Source organism: Crinia signifera, chromosome 4 (assembly GCF_055691185.1).
Source record: "Crinia signifera chromosome 4, ASM5569118v1, whole genome shotgun sequence".
In the NCBI taxonomy this organism is placed as follows: Eukaryota; Metazoa; Chordata; class Amphibia; order Anura; family Myobatrachidae; genus Crinia; species Crinia signifera.
Window position 1 is genome coordinate 112,766,158 of NC_139220.1, and position 17,519 is coordinate 112,783,676.

At 42.8% G+C, this 17,519-nt stretch overlaps 1 protein-coding gene across 1 annotated transcript in view; it reads right to left on the minus strand.

The window, feature by feature from the left end:
* LOC146072965 (uncharacterized) overlaps positions 1 to 17,519 on the minus strand; it is an 85,910-nt gene that overhangs the window by 35,112 nt on the left and 33,279 nt on the right. Inside the window, exon 4 of the mRNA XM_083180138.1 lies at positions 3,771 to 4,028. Coding sequence (XP_083036264.1) covers positions 3,771 to 4,028 — 258 coding nt within the window. The remainder of the gene's footprint in view (positions 1 to 3,770; positions 4,029 to 17,519) is intronic.

A 17,519-nucleotide genomic window follows, 5' to 3' on the forward strand; every position in this document is an offset into this window, starting at 1 on the left:
AGTTATCCGGGCGTCCGATTTTTAAATCGGGTCGGATCGGGACATCGCATCGCATCGCATGCGACCATCGGATGCGATGCGATGCGATGCGATGCGATGACCCGATTTTTCCATAGGAATCAATGTTAAAATGGACTGAGTCCATTTTAACATGGAATTCAATGGGAAAAAGGGTCCTTTTCATACCCCTACTATCCAAGTGGGCATGGAGTTGGATATAAACCTGTGGCGAGCGTAGCGAGCCACCGAGCCCGAAGCGTGGCGAGCGTAGCGAGCCCCGCGAGGGGACATGGAATACCGTCCCCTCGCGGGGCTCGCTTCGCTCGCCACGCTTCGGGCTCGGTGGCTCGCTACGCTCGCCACAGGTTTATATCCAACTCCATGCCCACTTGGATAGTAGGGGTATGAAAAGGACCCATTTTTCCATAGGAATCATTTTAACATTGATTCCTATGGAAAAATCGGGTCATCGCATCCGATGGTCGCATGCGATGCGATGCGATGCGATGCGATATCGCATCGCATCGCATCTGATTGTATGCCTTAACTTAAGGCATACAATCAAAAAATCGGACGCCCGGATAACTCACAAGTACCGTTTCATGTTTTAAAACCTTGTTTTTTGAACAAATAAAATATATTCGTGTGCATTTCATGTGTTTATACAGCATAAATGCAAGATACTTCAAAATACATAATTGAAATATTAAAATATTCCAAAATACGGAATAATCCGTTATCCAAAATTCTCCTGGTCCCGAGCATTTTGGATACGGGATACTCAACCTGTAATAACGGCATATGCTGTAACATATGCGGTTATGAACGCAAGGGACAGCTCTTGCGATAAGAGCTGTCCCTTGCGATGCAGTGCCGGCACTGGACTTCCAGGTCTGAGACCCGTGAGTCCATCTGCGCATGCGCAGAGTGACGCGCCGACCGCAGGGCATGCTGGGAGGGATCCATGACGGATCCCTCAAACAGCGCTGCGGTAAGAAGCCCATAGGCTTCTGCAGGACATCGCCAGCTTTTGCTGGCGATTTCCTCCACAGCGCTGCCACTGATAACGGGGTTTTTACCGCATTTCTGTGATAGAGAATCCCCCCTATATCACCCCTGGTGGCTGCTGATTGGATACCTGTGCATATGACCGCAGTGGTGTCCTGGATTGGAGCAAATGGCACAGAGTGTGAGCAAGTCGTGCCCCCCCCACGTCATCGTGAGCGGGTCGGAAGAAACACTGACGACCCGCTCACGATGTGCATCGTGAGCGGGTTGTCTGATGTGGACCCCGCATTACACTTTTTGGCCTCATCATAGACCTAGGCCAAAGGGACAGAAAGTGTGAGAAAGTGATGCCACTCTGCATCGTGTACTTAAAGCAACTCATTCTGCACCTTGCCAATGACACAAATCCTCATCATCACCATACCCTCCAACATAATCCATTCTATTAGGAACAAAATGCTGTTTCTCTATTTCCTTGCCAGTGGCCGTTGCAGAGCTGGGACTGCAGCACAGTCCAATATTCACACAGGGCAGCCACACCAACTCCCAGGCAGCGATAAATGGCAGTATTTGGGGTGGCAGTGGCAAGGAAATCCAGGAACAGAGCATTTAGCTAATGTCTTATTTGAGGTACTGTATGTGCCACATGCTCATCATTCAAACTATGTCAGTGAGACAGACATACACATTTTACATGCTGTGCCAGTGACAGACACGCTCATTTTTCACACTGTGCTAATAACAGACACGCTCATTTTTCACACTGTGCCAATGACAGACATGCTCATGGTTCTCATGTAAAATGTCCTGACCATGATCTGCACATAGGCCACCGCTTGATATCCCTTTTGCTACCTCCCCATCACAATGTGCCGCCCACTTCCCACACCCCCTCCGAACCATGATCATACTTTACAGTACGAGTTGATAAGTGACTGGCGCTCATAGAGGGCTGAAAGTCATTGTAGCTCCCTGCTGCTATTACCACCAGTGCTTTAAATTGAATATACCCTTTACAGCATCACTTTATTTTATTTGTATTTGTTTTTTTACACTGTGATCAGCAAGTGTGTCCATCATGGCAGAGAAAGCTGTGCAGGGCAGGCTTATCCATACTTGTCTACTTTTGGAAACGAGTTTCAGAGAGATTATAGTTGGTAATAGAATAGAAAGTGTCCCCATTGAGGGGGTGTGTCCTGCTCCACACAAAGGGCATGTCTAGTTCCATATATGGAGAGATTGTGAAAAGAGAATGTCAAAGAGGCATCTAGAATCGTGGGTGTGAATTGCTATATGTGAGAGGAATCTTTTTAAATGACTTATATCCAAATGTAGATGAGCCTCAAAGCAGTTACTGTACTTGGTAAAGTTCTGGAAAATGGTGCTGATTATTCAATGTAAATATATCTCTCTCATTGCTTTTTTCCCCAAAAATGTTACAGTGTAATGTGGGCCAGGTGAAATGAGGGAGATTGCTAGACTAATGAGGGAGAGAGGGAGATTACTGCTATTTCAGGGAGTCCCCTGCAGAATGCAGGAGGGTAGGCAACTATGGGCTTATTCCAGTGCAGGCTTATCACTGTGCAGGGCAGGCTTATCACAGTGCAGGTTTATCACTGTGAAGGGAAGGCTAAAGGCCCCCATACACTACGCCGACTTGTCCTAAGGACAAGTCAGCCTAACATCAGCCCCGACTTCCCTTGAGCTCCCCCGGCAGCTCCTGATATGATTTGGCACTTGATGTGCCATTTTTTACATGTGATAAATCGGATTGATTTATCACATGTAAATCCGGGGGAGCTGTGGGAGAGCAGGGTCTGGGGGGGAGCTTGCATGCGGGGGACCAGAGACCGGAGAGCAGGGTCCGGTCCATGTGTGATGCAGGAGAGGTGGCGGGGAGCGGGGTCCGGTCCATGTGTGATGCAGGAGAGGTGGCGGGGAGCGGGGTCCGGTCCATGTGTGATGCAGGAGAGGTGGCGGGGAGCGGGGTCCGGTCCAGCTGCAGGAGGGGTAGTGCGCTAGCTGGTGGACTGGAGACCGCTCCCCGCCACCTGACTACCCCCTCTGCATCACACATGGACCGGACCCTGCACTCCGGTCCTCACTCCCCCAGACCAGCTCAATGCCGGCTACACATAAGATTTATCTTATGTGCAGACTGTCCGACATCCAGATCTGATCCGATGCACACGGGACCGCGCATCGGATCAGATTGGATGTCATACCCTAAGTGATTTGGGCAATTTCACCAAATTTATCAGCCCGATCCTCCAGAATCGGGTGAAATCGGGCCCAAATCGCGTAGTGTATGGGGGCCTTTAGCACAGTGCAGGCTTATCACTGTGCAGGGCAGGTATATCACTGTGCAAGGAAGGCTTATCCCAGTGCAGGCTTATCACTGTGCAAGGAAGGCTTATCGCAAGGCAGGGCAGGCTTATTGCAGAGAAACCCGTAATTACACCAGGCCTCGCTGCATTTATTGTGTTTTTACAATTTATATTTTAGTAAATGTGGTTAGATCGCATTTCCCATTATAAGTATGGGAAATGTGATTTGGTTACTAAAAAAAAAAAAATGCAAATTAAAGGATTAAAAGATTTTCACGAAAATTGCTCCAAAATCCCTTTCCTGCATTTCATTAGGTAAACAAAATGTTAATAAATATACCCCTTATTCTTTTTCCTCAATTTTATTCACTCTTTTATATTTAAGATAATCCAGTTATACGGAATAAGCTGGAAGAAATAGACATTTCTACTTACAGTCTTCAAACCTGGAAATACTGATTGATTGAGTTGTGCGAATAGCTGTTGTCCGAGAACTTTGGAGCCTGGAATACATATTCACTGCATGTGCTCTCCTTTCCTCAGCAAGCTTTTGTCTCTCCATCTCCTGCCTTATGCTGTGGTCCAGGGTCACTGGCTGCTTCCTTCCACGTGGTTGAGGTTTTACTTCCTCATCTTTGTCATTCAGGTGGTTGCCATTATCTTCCTTACAGATACCCGTGTCAAGCTTTGACCCTAAAAGATTGCAAAAACATTCAGGAAAGGTAATTTACTCACGTGCAATATATATATATATATATATATATATATATATAGATAAAAACTCTGTGTGTCGGCACTCGTGTTGAAATAAAGGCTTTTGCTTGCCAGGTGCCTTCCGTATACTCCGACTGTTACCCCAGGGCACTTCACACTCTCTCTGATGGTGGCACTCTGGACTTGGAAGAAGTAACAACAGACCACTTTGGTAAAGCAACGTTTCAACGCTTTATTGCAATAAAGCGTTGAAACGTTGCTTTACCAAAGTGGTCTGTTGTTACTTCTTCCAAGTCCAGAGTGCCACCGTCAGAGAGAGTATATATATAGATATATATATATTAGAAGTACAATTTCCTCTGCTCAAGAATAGTTTAGTTATAAAAATACCTGTACAGTTACATAAATATCTACAGCATGGAACAGAACCTAATCTATTATTTTCTGTTAAATGAAGAATATTTTTTTCTTCCATCACTTTTTCTAATGGATTTCCTCCTTTAAGGAGTTACACCAACCGATCCCCTCCCCTTCCTGGAGATGCGTAAATTAGGTCTCCCCATACTATCTTACATACTATCTTACATAGTCAAGAGAGTAGAGGACTCTGAATAGACAGCTAGCCAGAGATTGGATGATCACATAACTCCAGAAGCACCTCCCCTTCCCAATGTATTTTTCTGTATGGGGGCAGCTACACATACATCACAATATACAGATGGAGCAGGGCTCTTCTTTGGCTGGCGCTCGCCAGACCCCTTGCGCTAGCGAGAGAGACTGGGACGCGCGTGCATCTCACACGCATGCGTGTCCCAGTATCGCGGCGGCTGGGCAGCGTCTCCCTGCCTGTCTCTGCTTCGGGGAGACGCTGTCCAGTTCTAGGGGGGCCATGGCGGCGAGGGGGACCGGTGGATACAGCGGGGGAGGCATCGGGGACCCCCGCCAAGCTCCGTTGCCACGGGGCATGTGGGCGTCTTGTGCGCGCCCTGGTGGGAGCCGGCCGCCAGCGTGGATGGTGGTAGAAATGCCATTCACTGCAAGGATAAGGCTGGCTCCATCTGTATATAGTCAAACATACCACAACTACAGGATCCAATAATAGTATTAACTTGATTATTTTTACTTATAGGCTCCATACGATGCTGCACGCAAATACAAATCTACAAGAAGCTTTAGAGGGCGGAAAAACATGATAATGGCAGGAACTTGTGGAGCCACCAACATAGTTGGTAAAGGTTTTTAGTTAAAATAAAGAGTAAAAAGCATGCATATTAAATTTACAGCACAGTATATGATTCTTTAGTTCCCTGTATAGCTGAAATAGCACATTGTGCAATACTTTCTGGTGGGAGATTTATCAAAGCTTGCTAGAAATAAAGTGGACAGAGATTCAGTATCATTGAATCATAGTCTTCCATTTTTCAAAAACAGCCTATAAAATGATAGAAGCTGGTTGGTTAGTACTTTATCTCTCCCCACTTATTGATAAATCTCTACCATAGGGTCTTATTCTAGTTCACTCTTTCTGACAAAATCCTTCTTAGATGGACACAATCATGTGCACTGCAGGTGGGGCAGATGTAACTTGTGTAGAGAGAATTAGATTTGGGTGGGGTTTTACTTCAAAGTGAGATCTATATTGCAGTGTAAAAATAAAGCAGTCAGTATTTATGCTGCACAGAAACAAAATAACTCACCCAAATCTAATTATCTCTGCACATTTTACATCTACTGACTGCAGTGCACATGGTTTTGTCCATCTAAGAAAGATTTTGTCAGAAAGAGTGAACTAGAATAAGGCCCATAGTGACAAATTACACAAATTATAGATGTATGAGTGTAAAGCTGATCATGTACCAGTGCACAGATTTTCAAGGTCGGTCCTCAGGACCCCACACAGTGCATGTTTTGCAGGTCTCCTCCCAGAATCAAGTGAAATAATTAGCTCCACCTGTGAATGTTTTTAACAGTGTCAGTCAGTAATGAGTGCAGTTGTCGAGTGACCTGGAAAACGTGAACTGTGTGGAGTCCTGAGGACTGACTTTGAGAACCACAGCACAAGTGCCATTTGGCCACTTCTTTATTAGATTCTGGTGGATCAGGCTGAGAAATCAGATGAAAAGTGGCAAATTGTACGTGTTTTGTCTCCGATTCCTATACGAAACACGGTCCTGTGCACATCAGATCGGAGGTGCTGCACGTAAGATCTGTTGGATCAAACAGCCTCCGGCAGCGTTAAATGGAATCTCATATAATATATGATATGCAAAAGGACCACATATTATATATTATATGCGATCTAGCCACCAGTGAGCTCTAGGGTGGTTCAAGGGGATTGCCTGCTACTTCTTCCCTCTGAGAAGCCACAGAGGGGCCTTAACAGACAATTTGCACAAAATTTCTTGTACATAGGGAAATTCAGATCCGCAGACATTCTGATATTGACGATGAATAGGATAATCGAGAAAAAAAAACAGGCAATGTCTTCAGCTAACGTTTGCTAACTTACAAAGTTTAACTGAGCTTCTGGGGCACTTTGACTGAAATTACAACCACCAATATAAAGACCGTAGGGTGTTTATTGGTACTTTTAGTACAGAAACATGTCAGTTCAGAAATCTTTGGGGAACAAAAACAGCATTGCATAAAAGCAAACACTCTCTGCTGCGTGGTGCTCATTCATGTGGTAATACACACAGATATGATCACCAAACCCAGCTTCACACAATCACTGTGGGGGCACAGCAACTAAAAGGAATGAGGGTAATCCTAGAGGCGGTCAGAGATAACATAGGAGTAACTGGAGTAACACATTTTAGTAAATATAAGGTATTGATAGAAATGTAAAAATAATACATTTGCTTTACTCATTATGTCTAACAGATCCTGTTCCTTTCTCAAACATTAGAATCACATTGTGGTTTGTGGTCATTCAAGACATGTTAAAATCTGTTTTATTCTGTATGTGATGTTCTAAATATACAAAAGCATAATCTGTACATTATTCTGACAAAGAGAACTCAGCTGTAGAAATAGCCATAAGAACTGTTATCTTATTCATCAGGGTTGCTACATACACAATCTTGATATTTTCAACCTCACAGCCTTCATTTAAAATTCTGATTATCTCTAGTCTACTTCTTCCTGTTTGACTACATAATTTAGCATTCAGAAACTAATAATAATATACTCAAGATGCCTTCCACTCACACCTGGCAATTTAATTAGAAGCTAATGACTCAAACCTCAAACAAAAAAACAAAAATGAAACAAGTGATCGCTGCCAATTAGGACAGAAAATAGAAACATTTAAGCACTGTGATTACAAAAACAGCGTTTACACATAATAGATGCCGTGCTAAGTAATTATTGCGCCGAGTATCCAATTATGCTTAAAGGGAATATTGTAATCGCTAAACTCTCACACTGAGCAGCTACAATTCGCAAATCATCTATTTTTTAAGTGCACAGTGAGGAAAGGTTAACGAGACAATATTATTGACATTTGATCAATTCAAAAGTAATGCAATGAAATATTTAAAATACTTTTGCTATTAGTGATTTAAGCAGTGTATCTCTAGTTTTCATTTAGCTTTGATTAACAGGTGCATTCCCTCTGATTGGCTTATCCTTGTACAGCTTATTTGGCTTCCTGGACAAGACCCCTGAATTTGGAGATGCCTTAAACGCCCGTCTGAAATATAATGATGCATAAAACACTAGATAGCCTCATCCACATTGAAAGTACAACTCAACACAAATAATAGACGCTCAAACATAAGATTCTTTACAATAATACAACTACTTAAAAAGTAGATAGGTGGACTGCATACAAATGAACCCACTTAGAACATCCTTGTTGTCATTTAATTTACTTGTTGCAGAAATTAGAGATTAACAATAACTATTAACAATTTAAGATTGCAATGTATGTAAAGCATATTTCAGTATCATCAAAAGGCAGTCATAACGAAAATGCTTTAATAGCGTGTGCAATTGCTATTTTGTATAAAATATTGCATAAAAATGTAATTATTATGTATTGATAGTACTGATTTGTTTATATTAAACCTGATGCTATGGTAATAGTTGATCACAAAAGTTATAACTTGTATTCAAAAAAAAAAAAAAGGATATTTGAGCAATTCTAGAAATTTTTGCTGCCACTTTTTGGAAGTAAAATTATAATCTAAATATATTCCAAAATTTGTAGGGTTACCATTGCAATCAAATAAGTTGTGCGTGTGTGTGTGTGTGGGGGGGGGGGATGCTGTCAAATGGCTTCACTAAGCTGTCCTTCATTATGGGAATAATTTGACAACTTCAGGAAGATTATTCCCATTTGACAATGCTGCTTTTTTGTTAGGTTGCTAGGAATCATTGTATCTGGTTTGACAATTGTCTTTTCACTTCCTTATATACATAATGAAAGCATTGAGTCGTCTTACTGCCTTTACATTTACAATACAATGCTCCACTGGAAACCATATTACTTTTACGAAGATTTTCAAATGGAAAAATACAACACTTAACAAATATTTATTCAAAATGTAAATCAAATAGAACAATAAATATTTAACAAACTAGAATTTGTTGGGATGGCAATATACCACTGCAGTTATTCTCAACCAACGCATTAATAAATGACCAAAAAAAACCTTTATAAATAAGTTACAATTATGTATGCGTTATATTTTAATTGAACATGGAAATTTTTTTAAATACGAACATTTATTCAAGTTTATGGTTTTTTTGTTACAATATTTTTACAATCTTTTAAAATTTTATGTCTTATGGCATGATTAACCATGGCGGACCTGTCTTGCTGCATGTGTCAAAATACAAAAAGAAGATTGGAAACCACTGCCATGAATACAGACATACCAGAAGTGTAAAGGTGTTCATTACAATTAAATGATAAATTCAAAAAAATCTATATGAAACATTAGATATTACATCAACTTTAAAGGATATAAGGATATAAAGGTGCCCATACACGTTACAATTATTGTATACAATATCGCATCTCGGTTTTGCGATGAGATGAGCTGAGATCTAGTACAAAAAGTAAGTGCAGCACATACTTTTTTTACTAGATCTCATCTCATCGCAAAACCGAGATGCGATGAGATGCAATATTGTATACAATATTTTATACAATAATTGTAACGTGTATGGGCACCTTTAGTCTTTTGAACTGGCCTGGAAACGTCTGCAGCACTAAAAAGCCCAGCATTTGGCATGTATACAGTATTTAGTTATAGGACCTTATTCAGCAGCTAAACAAACCTTTAAGCTGCACGACGTAGTTATTGCCTATCCCCACACACAAGTTCCTGTTTTAAATAAACTGATTACACAAATCACAAAGAGAAAGCAAACGCCCTTTTCCTTCTGCAGCTTAAGATACCATTGCCTTCTTGCTTAGTACCTTTGTCTCTATAAAGCATGACAAGTGCCAATGAAATGTTACCATGGGTTTTACAGAGGAATAAAAAGGAAGCACAGAACATTGTAACAATTACAGAAGGAAGATCGCCTATCAGTGTGTGGTCTGGAGAAAACATTCCCATTCTGTTCCCATTCTAATCTCCACCCCACTGCTTACATCTATGGATAAAGTGTAATCTCTCTATTGCTTCTACAAATATTAAACAAATTGCAGGTCAACCTGGATTAGGACACTTTGTCCACAATGATAAGTATATCCAAGTATAAGAAAAAAAAAAAAAAAAAAAAATATATATATATATATATATATATATATATATATATATATATATGTATATATATTTCCCACCATTTCATAAATAAATTACTAAATAGAACATCACTGCTATTTAAATCACGACTTTAGTGTTACGGAAAAATATATCACAAGACTTTAAAATAAACAATTAAATACTTGCAGTAGGTTGGTAAAACACATACAGCACTAGTTAAAAGCCTGTCAAAATGATGGCTTGTGCAATGTACTTTCACTTTGAGCTGTGAGAGTTTTTACTTTCACTGATCTGTGACAGTTTTCAGCCCACAAACTCTCCACCCCACCCCCAGTCCCAATCTGCTACTTCCTCCAATCTCTGTCTTCACAGCACCCTATCTCCATATCCAGCAAGTTTGAAAAAAATCAACGTCCCTGCAAGAATTGCTTTTACTTTCTGTTATGACTTTTTTAGCACACAAAGAGTAATTTGGTTCATCTAATAGTCAGAGGCGGTACTTCACCTTATAGAGATGAGGAGTAGCTAACCTTTTATATATATGGATATGGATGTGGATAGTTATTAGAACAGTGTCTAGGTTTTATCATTTCTGAATATGCTAAATTAATTAGGGTATTAACGTAAAATATTAGCAATGTCAGTGCCAGCAGCAGGGCAAACCCTAAAGCAGCAAAACTTGAATCTAGTCAAATATCTAGTGGCCGCCGATGTCCCCCATAAAAGTAAGGATCGGCCTTATGTTATATAGCAGCGGTGGGAAACCTCCGGTCCGGGGGCCATATACGGCCCCCGGAGCCGGTCTTTGTGGCCCGCCGGCTGTGCAGCGAGGCAAGTACAGGGGAAATTGAAATCCCGCAAAAGCTACCGACCTCTCGCAAGATTTCCCCTGTATCAGACTCCCTGCACAGCCGCTGGACCACACAGACCGGCGACTCGTAAGCTGTGGCAGCCGGCGGAGTGTGGGACGGGTGCCGCAGGACAATTTGTAAGGATTATTTTCTTTAAATGGCCCCTGAGGCATTATGCCTCAATGCAAATGGCCCTTGGACCCCAAAAGGATCCCCACCCGTTATATAGTATTATTGACCACACTGACATCTGGGTAGCCTAATAATTTGGGTATATCACACCAACAGAGTAGAGTTTGCAAGTTACATTGGCCACCAATGAATGCTGTATACACAATCACAGGAATGCTCTCTGTATTGTGAGAATGGGATCTGCATTGAATACTGATACAATGGGATAGTGTACTGGTCAGACAAATGCAAATTACATATGTATGTTTTTGTCAAATTAAAATATTCAAGTTTAAGGGCAACCTGTGAACTGAACAAACTTCCTTACAATTATTACACTAATTCAGCGAATCCCAACCTTTTTTCTCTCCTGTACCCCTTGATTAGACTTATCATTTATGAGTACCCCCTCCTCTCAAATTTAAATATCAACAGTACTTGCGAGCGATATGTGTATCTTTATGCATGTCCTTATATTAAGAAGTAAGGTGCAATCGGGAATCATTTCCCTATGTGTCTAGCAGCTGGCTGTGTACTGTCTCCGGGATTTCCGCTAATGCCTGTAGTATCATGGCTTTGTCCACCCATGTCAGGGCAGGGCAGTCTGAGGGCAACTTCGGTAACTCCCAGTAGATTGCTGGTCAGTCAAAAGCATGAGGAGACAATGATTACATTGCAGGCTGACTGGAAGTGATGCAACGTGGTTCATATCCATGGCATCGGGAGACTTCTGCCATCAGGAGATTACTTCTTCTCCCATTTCCAATATTATTTTCAAGTACCCCCAACTGGTCTGCAGTGTACCCCCAGGGGTATACGCACCCCAGGTTGGAAACCACTGCATTAATTGGATGAGGGAAAATGTGGTCATTCTGTCCTAAAAATTGCAGCCCAGAGTCATGTTTTTTCTTATATGGCCTGGTGGGGATTAAGACAATTCAACGAGTCTTTCATTATTGTAAGTGTGGCATATAGGGCCTTATTCTGATCTGAGCTCAGTACAAATTTGGGTACTTGTTTCCTAGAACGGCCACAATCGTGAGTGATCGTGGCTCTTAATTAAGGGACACGATCCTCACGATGTGGCCGATTTTTTACAATTTTTTCCATTTGATTGACAGAAATCGGGTCAATCGGTCGGTCGCGACCAATTAAAATCGGCCGCGATGCGACCGACCGATTGACCCGATTTTTCCATAGACTTCAATGTTAAAAAATCTTTTAACATTGAAATCGGTCGGTCTTGTGCCATTATAATGGCACAAGATGAGATGGACTTGATTAAGTCCATCTCACATAGGGAAAAATTATAAAAAAGGTGAAATGGGCCAATATGACCCATTTCACATTTTTTATGTGCCCGCCATGACCCCACGATAGACGTGAACCCGAAGCGTGGCGAGCGCAGCGAGCCCGCGAGGGGCGGCGGTGCGCGTCCTCCGACCTTTTCATTCCCCTACTATCCACTAGGGCGTGGAGTGAGAATATAATAGTGTGGCGAGCGCAGCGAGCCACCGAGCCCGAAGCGTGGCGAGCGCAGCGAGCCCCGCGAGGGGACGCGTATACCTGTGAAGTTAGACGCGTCCCCTCGCGGGGCTCGCTGCGCTCGCCACGCTTCGGGCTCGGTGGCTCGCTGCGCTCGCCACACTATTATATTCTCACTCCACGCCCTAGTGGATAGTAGGGGAATGAAAAGGTCGGAGGACGCGCACCGCCGCCCCTCGCGGGCTCGCTGCGCTCGCCACGCTTCGGGTTCACGTCTATCGTGGGGTCTAGCACACTTATTAACATTTGGGGGGGCAATTTAAACAAATCTGGTGCAAAAAAAAAAAAATCGGGTGAAAAATCGGTCGATAGATCGGTCGCATCGTATGCGACCAAATCGCATGCGATGCGATCGATCCGATTTTTTATCTTACGACCACAACGATCTAAATCGTTGTGGCCGTTCTAGGAAACAAGTACCCAAATTTGTTCTTAAAATGGGCAAAACCATGTGCACTACAGGTGGGGCAGATGTAACATGTATAGAGAGAGTTAGGTTTGTGTGAGTTATTTTGTTTCTGTGCAGGGTAAATACTGGCTGCATTATTTTTACACTGCAATTTAGATTTCAGTTTCAGCACACCCCACCCAAATTTAATTGTCTTTGCACAGGTTACATCTGCTCCTCCTGCAGTGCACATGGTTTTGCCCATCTAAGAAGGATTTTGTCAGAAAGAATGAACCAAAATAAGGCCCATAGTCACATTTATTCTTAAGGATTTAAAAATGAGTCAAATTTAAATGACCACATAACATTTGTAAACAATATTTTACCTTTTTATTACATACATAATTTTAACAATGCATAGTTGAATTTACTTATGCTGCTTTCACATTGTCTAAACGTTTGAGACCCGGTATTTTGAAACGGTATTTAAAATAGTATATTACTGTTTTAAACCCCTTTCACACTGCACTTAAGCCCCTTTCACATTGCAGTTTTAACACGGCATATTGCAGATTTTTAACTGCTTTAAAATGGTACCAGCTGCAATATGAAAGCTCCACAATCAATTTACCGGTTAAAAAATACCGGTATTTTGAAACATGTTAAAAGCAGGATCCCACACGTTTTTGAGCCGTTTTCCCTGCAGTCTGAACAGCTCAGAAATAGTATTTGCTACAAATGATAACCACACTTGATCCCCGCCTACAAGCAGGAAAAAAAACATTTAAAATGACATTGTATGGCTTTCTATGGGTGAAACGGGTTGAATCTGAAGGTACAAAAGCGGTATTGAAACTGCAATATACCTTTACAACATGCAATATGAAAGGGGTTTAACTGGCTTTTGACCCATTTAAAAAAACGTTTCCAAAAACGAGTTGAAAGCAGGTTTTTGCAATGTGAAACCAGCTATAAATACCGGGTCTCAAGCAGGTTTGCAGTGTGAAAGCAGGACAGACAGTAGCTACAGATGTAGTGCCGCTCATTCAATCCCGGCGCCCACCAGATCCCTTTCACTGGCGAGCGCCGGCGATAGGGACTGGGACGTGCGTGCGTCTCACGCGCACGCGCGTCCCAGTATCACGGCGACTGGGCAGCGTCTCCCTGCCCATCTTCAGGGAGACGCTGCCCAGTTGGGGGGGGTCGTGGTGGCGAGGGGGACCGGTGGCGACAGCGGGGGAGGTGGCGGGGACAGAATTGCCAGCCCCTGCAAAGATGACCCCCGCTACATCTGTATAAGACACTGTAGTGCGTATGTAATGAGCCGCTCTTTAGATATGCACATATGTAATGAGCGCAGTGCATACGAATGAGAAGCACATTACATATGCGCATATGTAATTAGTGGCTCATTACATATGCACTGTGCTCATTACATATGCACATATCTAATGAGCGGCTCATTACATATGCACTGCGCTCTCATAGCTATTGCCTGAGTCCTATATACCGTTTAAGAGCCTTTCACACTGGAAAAAAAAAAGGCTCTTAAATGGGTAAAACACTGCTTTTTACCTCTTTAACAAATACCGGTATTTGTTAAACGGGTAAAGCAACCTGGAGCTTTCCCATTGCAGCTCTACCCATTTAAAAAGGCTAAAAAAAAACAGCAATTTACAGTTTAAGAGCAGTGGGAAAGGGGTACTAGTCATCGCTGCCTGCACCACCATTGGTAACAACTGCATGTAACATTATATAGTATTATTCTTATGGGATGCCTGACACAGTGGTGATTCTTTCCAGGTAACATCAGGAATGCCAAACTGCTTCTAGCTACTTAAACTGGTACTACTGTCATGCATAAGGTAGTTTAATATGAACAATTAAAGGTTTCATCAGGATAACAGAAGGAAACAGAATATACAGCAAAGCTGTACCATGTTACTTAGAATGTACTAGTACCAGAGCCGAATTTCCCATTAGGCACGTGAGGCACCGGCCTAGGGGCGGCACATGTTTGGGGGCGGCACTTGGATGCCTGTGATAGTACTGTCAGTCAAAAATGTACCAATATCTGCAAAATATCCACTGTACTGTACTATATTCCATCTTAAATAGAGTGTAAATGGATGGGACATGCAGATACTGCCCCTGTAACTGTCCTACTTAGTAAATATTTATTCATAATAAAAGAACGTCACAGTTAGTGGCTTTTTTTTTTTATAAATCCATTATATTGGCTGTTATCAAATAAGGGCTTATAAGTGATCAATAAAAATAATACAATTAGGCATGGGGGGGGGGGTGTGTGCGAACATTATTGTTGTGCCTAGGGGCGCCCTCATCCCTAAATCCGACCCTGACTAGTACTGTACATGTTTTGTCACTAGAACATGATTGGCACTTTTCAACTATTTAACTGACCTAAATTGCATACCAATTTAGTAGTTTTACCTTATAAGCAATTGGTTCTGAACCATTGTGTGACATTACATTTTCAATGAGAGAAGTGTGAAATGGATGTTGTAATGTGGTAAAATTTAAACTGGCGAGCACTGTAATATGGCACACTATGAACTGGAGAGCACTTTAATATGGCACACTATGAACTGGAGGGCACTGTAATATGCAGGGGCGAATTTAGGGGTCAGGCCGCCCCTAGGCACAACATTTTTGTCATCCCCCTCCTATTTTAATGTAATCATATATGTATATACAATGTTATTAATATATTTCATTAAAATGTAACTGTAGCCCACCTCAATATTTTTTTAAGCACTCTGGACTGCTCATTGTACGGAGGACCCGGAGGGAGGGAGGCACTTATTAGTACAGTGTTTTACAGCACAGTGTGTCTCACTCTCCGTCAGTCTCTCTCACACTGTGACTGACTGAGCGCAGGGAGGATCTGCGCGCCGCTCAGCTGCTGGATACACAGCAGCCAATAGACTGTGTGTGTGTAGAGTAGCCAATGGGCGGTCGCCGGCAGGAATGAGTCTGAGACATTTCCGGATGCGCAGGGGGACCGTCGGACACGGCCACTAAGTGGTGATGTAATGTGCATGGCACAGCGGGTGGGCAGTGGCGGGTGACGAGCGGCGCTGCCGCGTACACATGATAATTCATGTCTGCGGCGGCGCTCGTCACTTGCTGCTGCCCACCCGCTGTGCCATGCTGCTATTTAACAGAATGTCCGCCTGCCTGCCGCCCTTAATTGGTGCCGCCCTGAGGCCGGTGCCTCACGTGCCTAGGCACAAATCCGGCCCTGGTAATATGGCACACTAGAAACTGGAGAGCACTGTAATATGGCACACTAAGAACTGGGGGGGCACTGTAATATGGCACACTAGGTACTGGAGAGCACTGTAATATAGCACACTATGAACTGGAGAGCACTTTAATGTTTCATATTCTTATCTGCTCATTGTAATGTGAAGGGCACTACAATGGAACATACTAAGAAATTGAACACTAATGCGGCACAATATGAAATGGAGGCATTATAGTGTGGCATAATATGAACTGGAGCACTGTAAAATGGCATATTTGAATGAGAGGGCACTCTAATGTGGCATAATATGAACTGGGGACACTGTACAGTATGTCCTAATATGATACTGTGGGTTGTTATGGGTACTGGCAACCCTACAATGTGACATCATGTACATTATGGAACTATGATGGTTCATAAAATAAACAAAGGCACTACTGTGGTTCTGAAAATGAACTAGGGCACTATTATTGGTAATAAAATCAACAATTGCTTTGGAGCATGGTCTCTTAAATCATTGGGGCAGGACTAATTTCCATATTTGCTATTGGGTTCCAAAATTTCTAGTTATGCCTTTAATATGGAGTTATCTTTGTGTAAATCTGTATCTATTACTATAACATAATATAATGTTAACATGATATAAATATGGATAGAATATTTGTTGTAAGATAAATAATATTATTTTTTTTTCTTTTTATCAGAATAGCAGAAAGAACAGGTGAAAGCTTAGGAGGTGAGTTTAGATGGAAATTTAGTAGAAGGACCAAGCAGGGCCGGCGCCACCACTAGGCAGGTCTAGGCATTTGCCTAGGGTGCCGGCCACTGTAGGGCGGCAGTTCGCCCCTCACCCCCCGTGCAAAGGGGGTACCTGCTGCGCCGTCTGGGGAGCGGGCAGGGGGGTCCATGCCGGCTTCTGACAGGAGCCTGCAGTGGTGTCCTTGCTAGTGCTAGTTATTTCTTATTCACTGCAGGGACCCCCTGCCGCCGCCAGCTTTATACACAGCGCCGCAGGTAACCGCGCGGCAAGGACACCACTGTAGGCTCCTGTCAGACACCAGCATGGACCCCCCTGCCCGCTCCCCAGACGGCGCAACAGGTACCCCCCGCCCCCACCCCCCGGAACCGGGGCGCCCCCACCCCGACTCACCTGGGGCGCTCCGGTGCCTTGCACCGGCCCTGGGACCAAGTAGTCAACCCCAAAAGGCCAATGCCTTTGGAGAAGGTCGATCTACTGGTCTCAATCCAGGTGAAGATAAATAAATGTAGCATCTTATCGCTAGCTGTCAGACAAGATTGATATGTAGGCATGACATTGGCAAAGCAATATGAGTGTGTTTTATGAAACAGTTTACATTTTTAAATTAAATAAAAATAATGACATTCTACAAGAAGCATCTAAAACATATGTAGCATGCAACCCATAGAGATTTCTGCATATTCTGGCTGCAGGTGCAAACGTGATGCATTCTACTTTAAAGTAGAAAAATGTACAGTATAACAGTTGTCAAACATTATGTA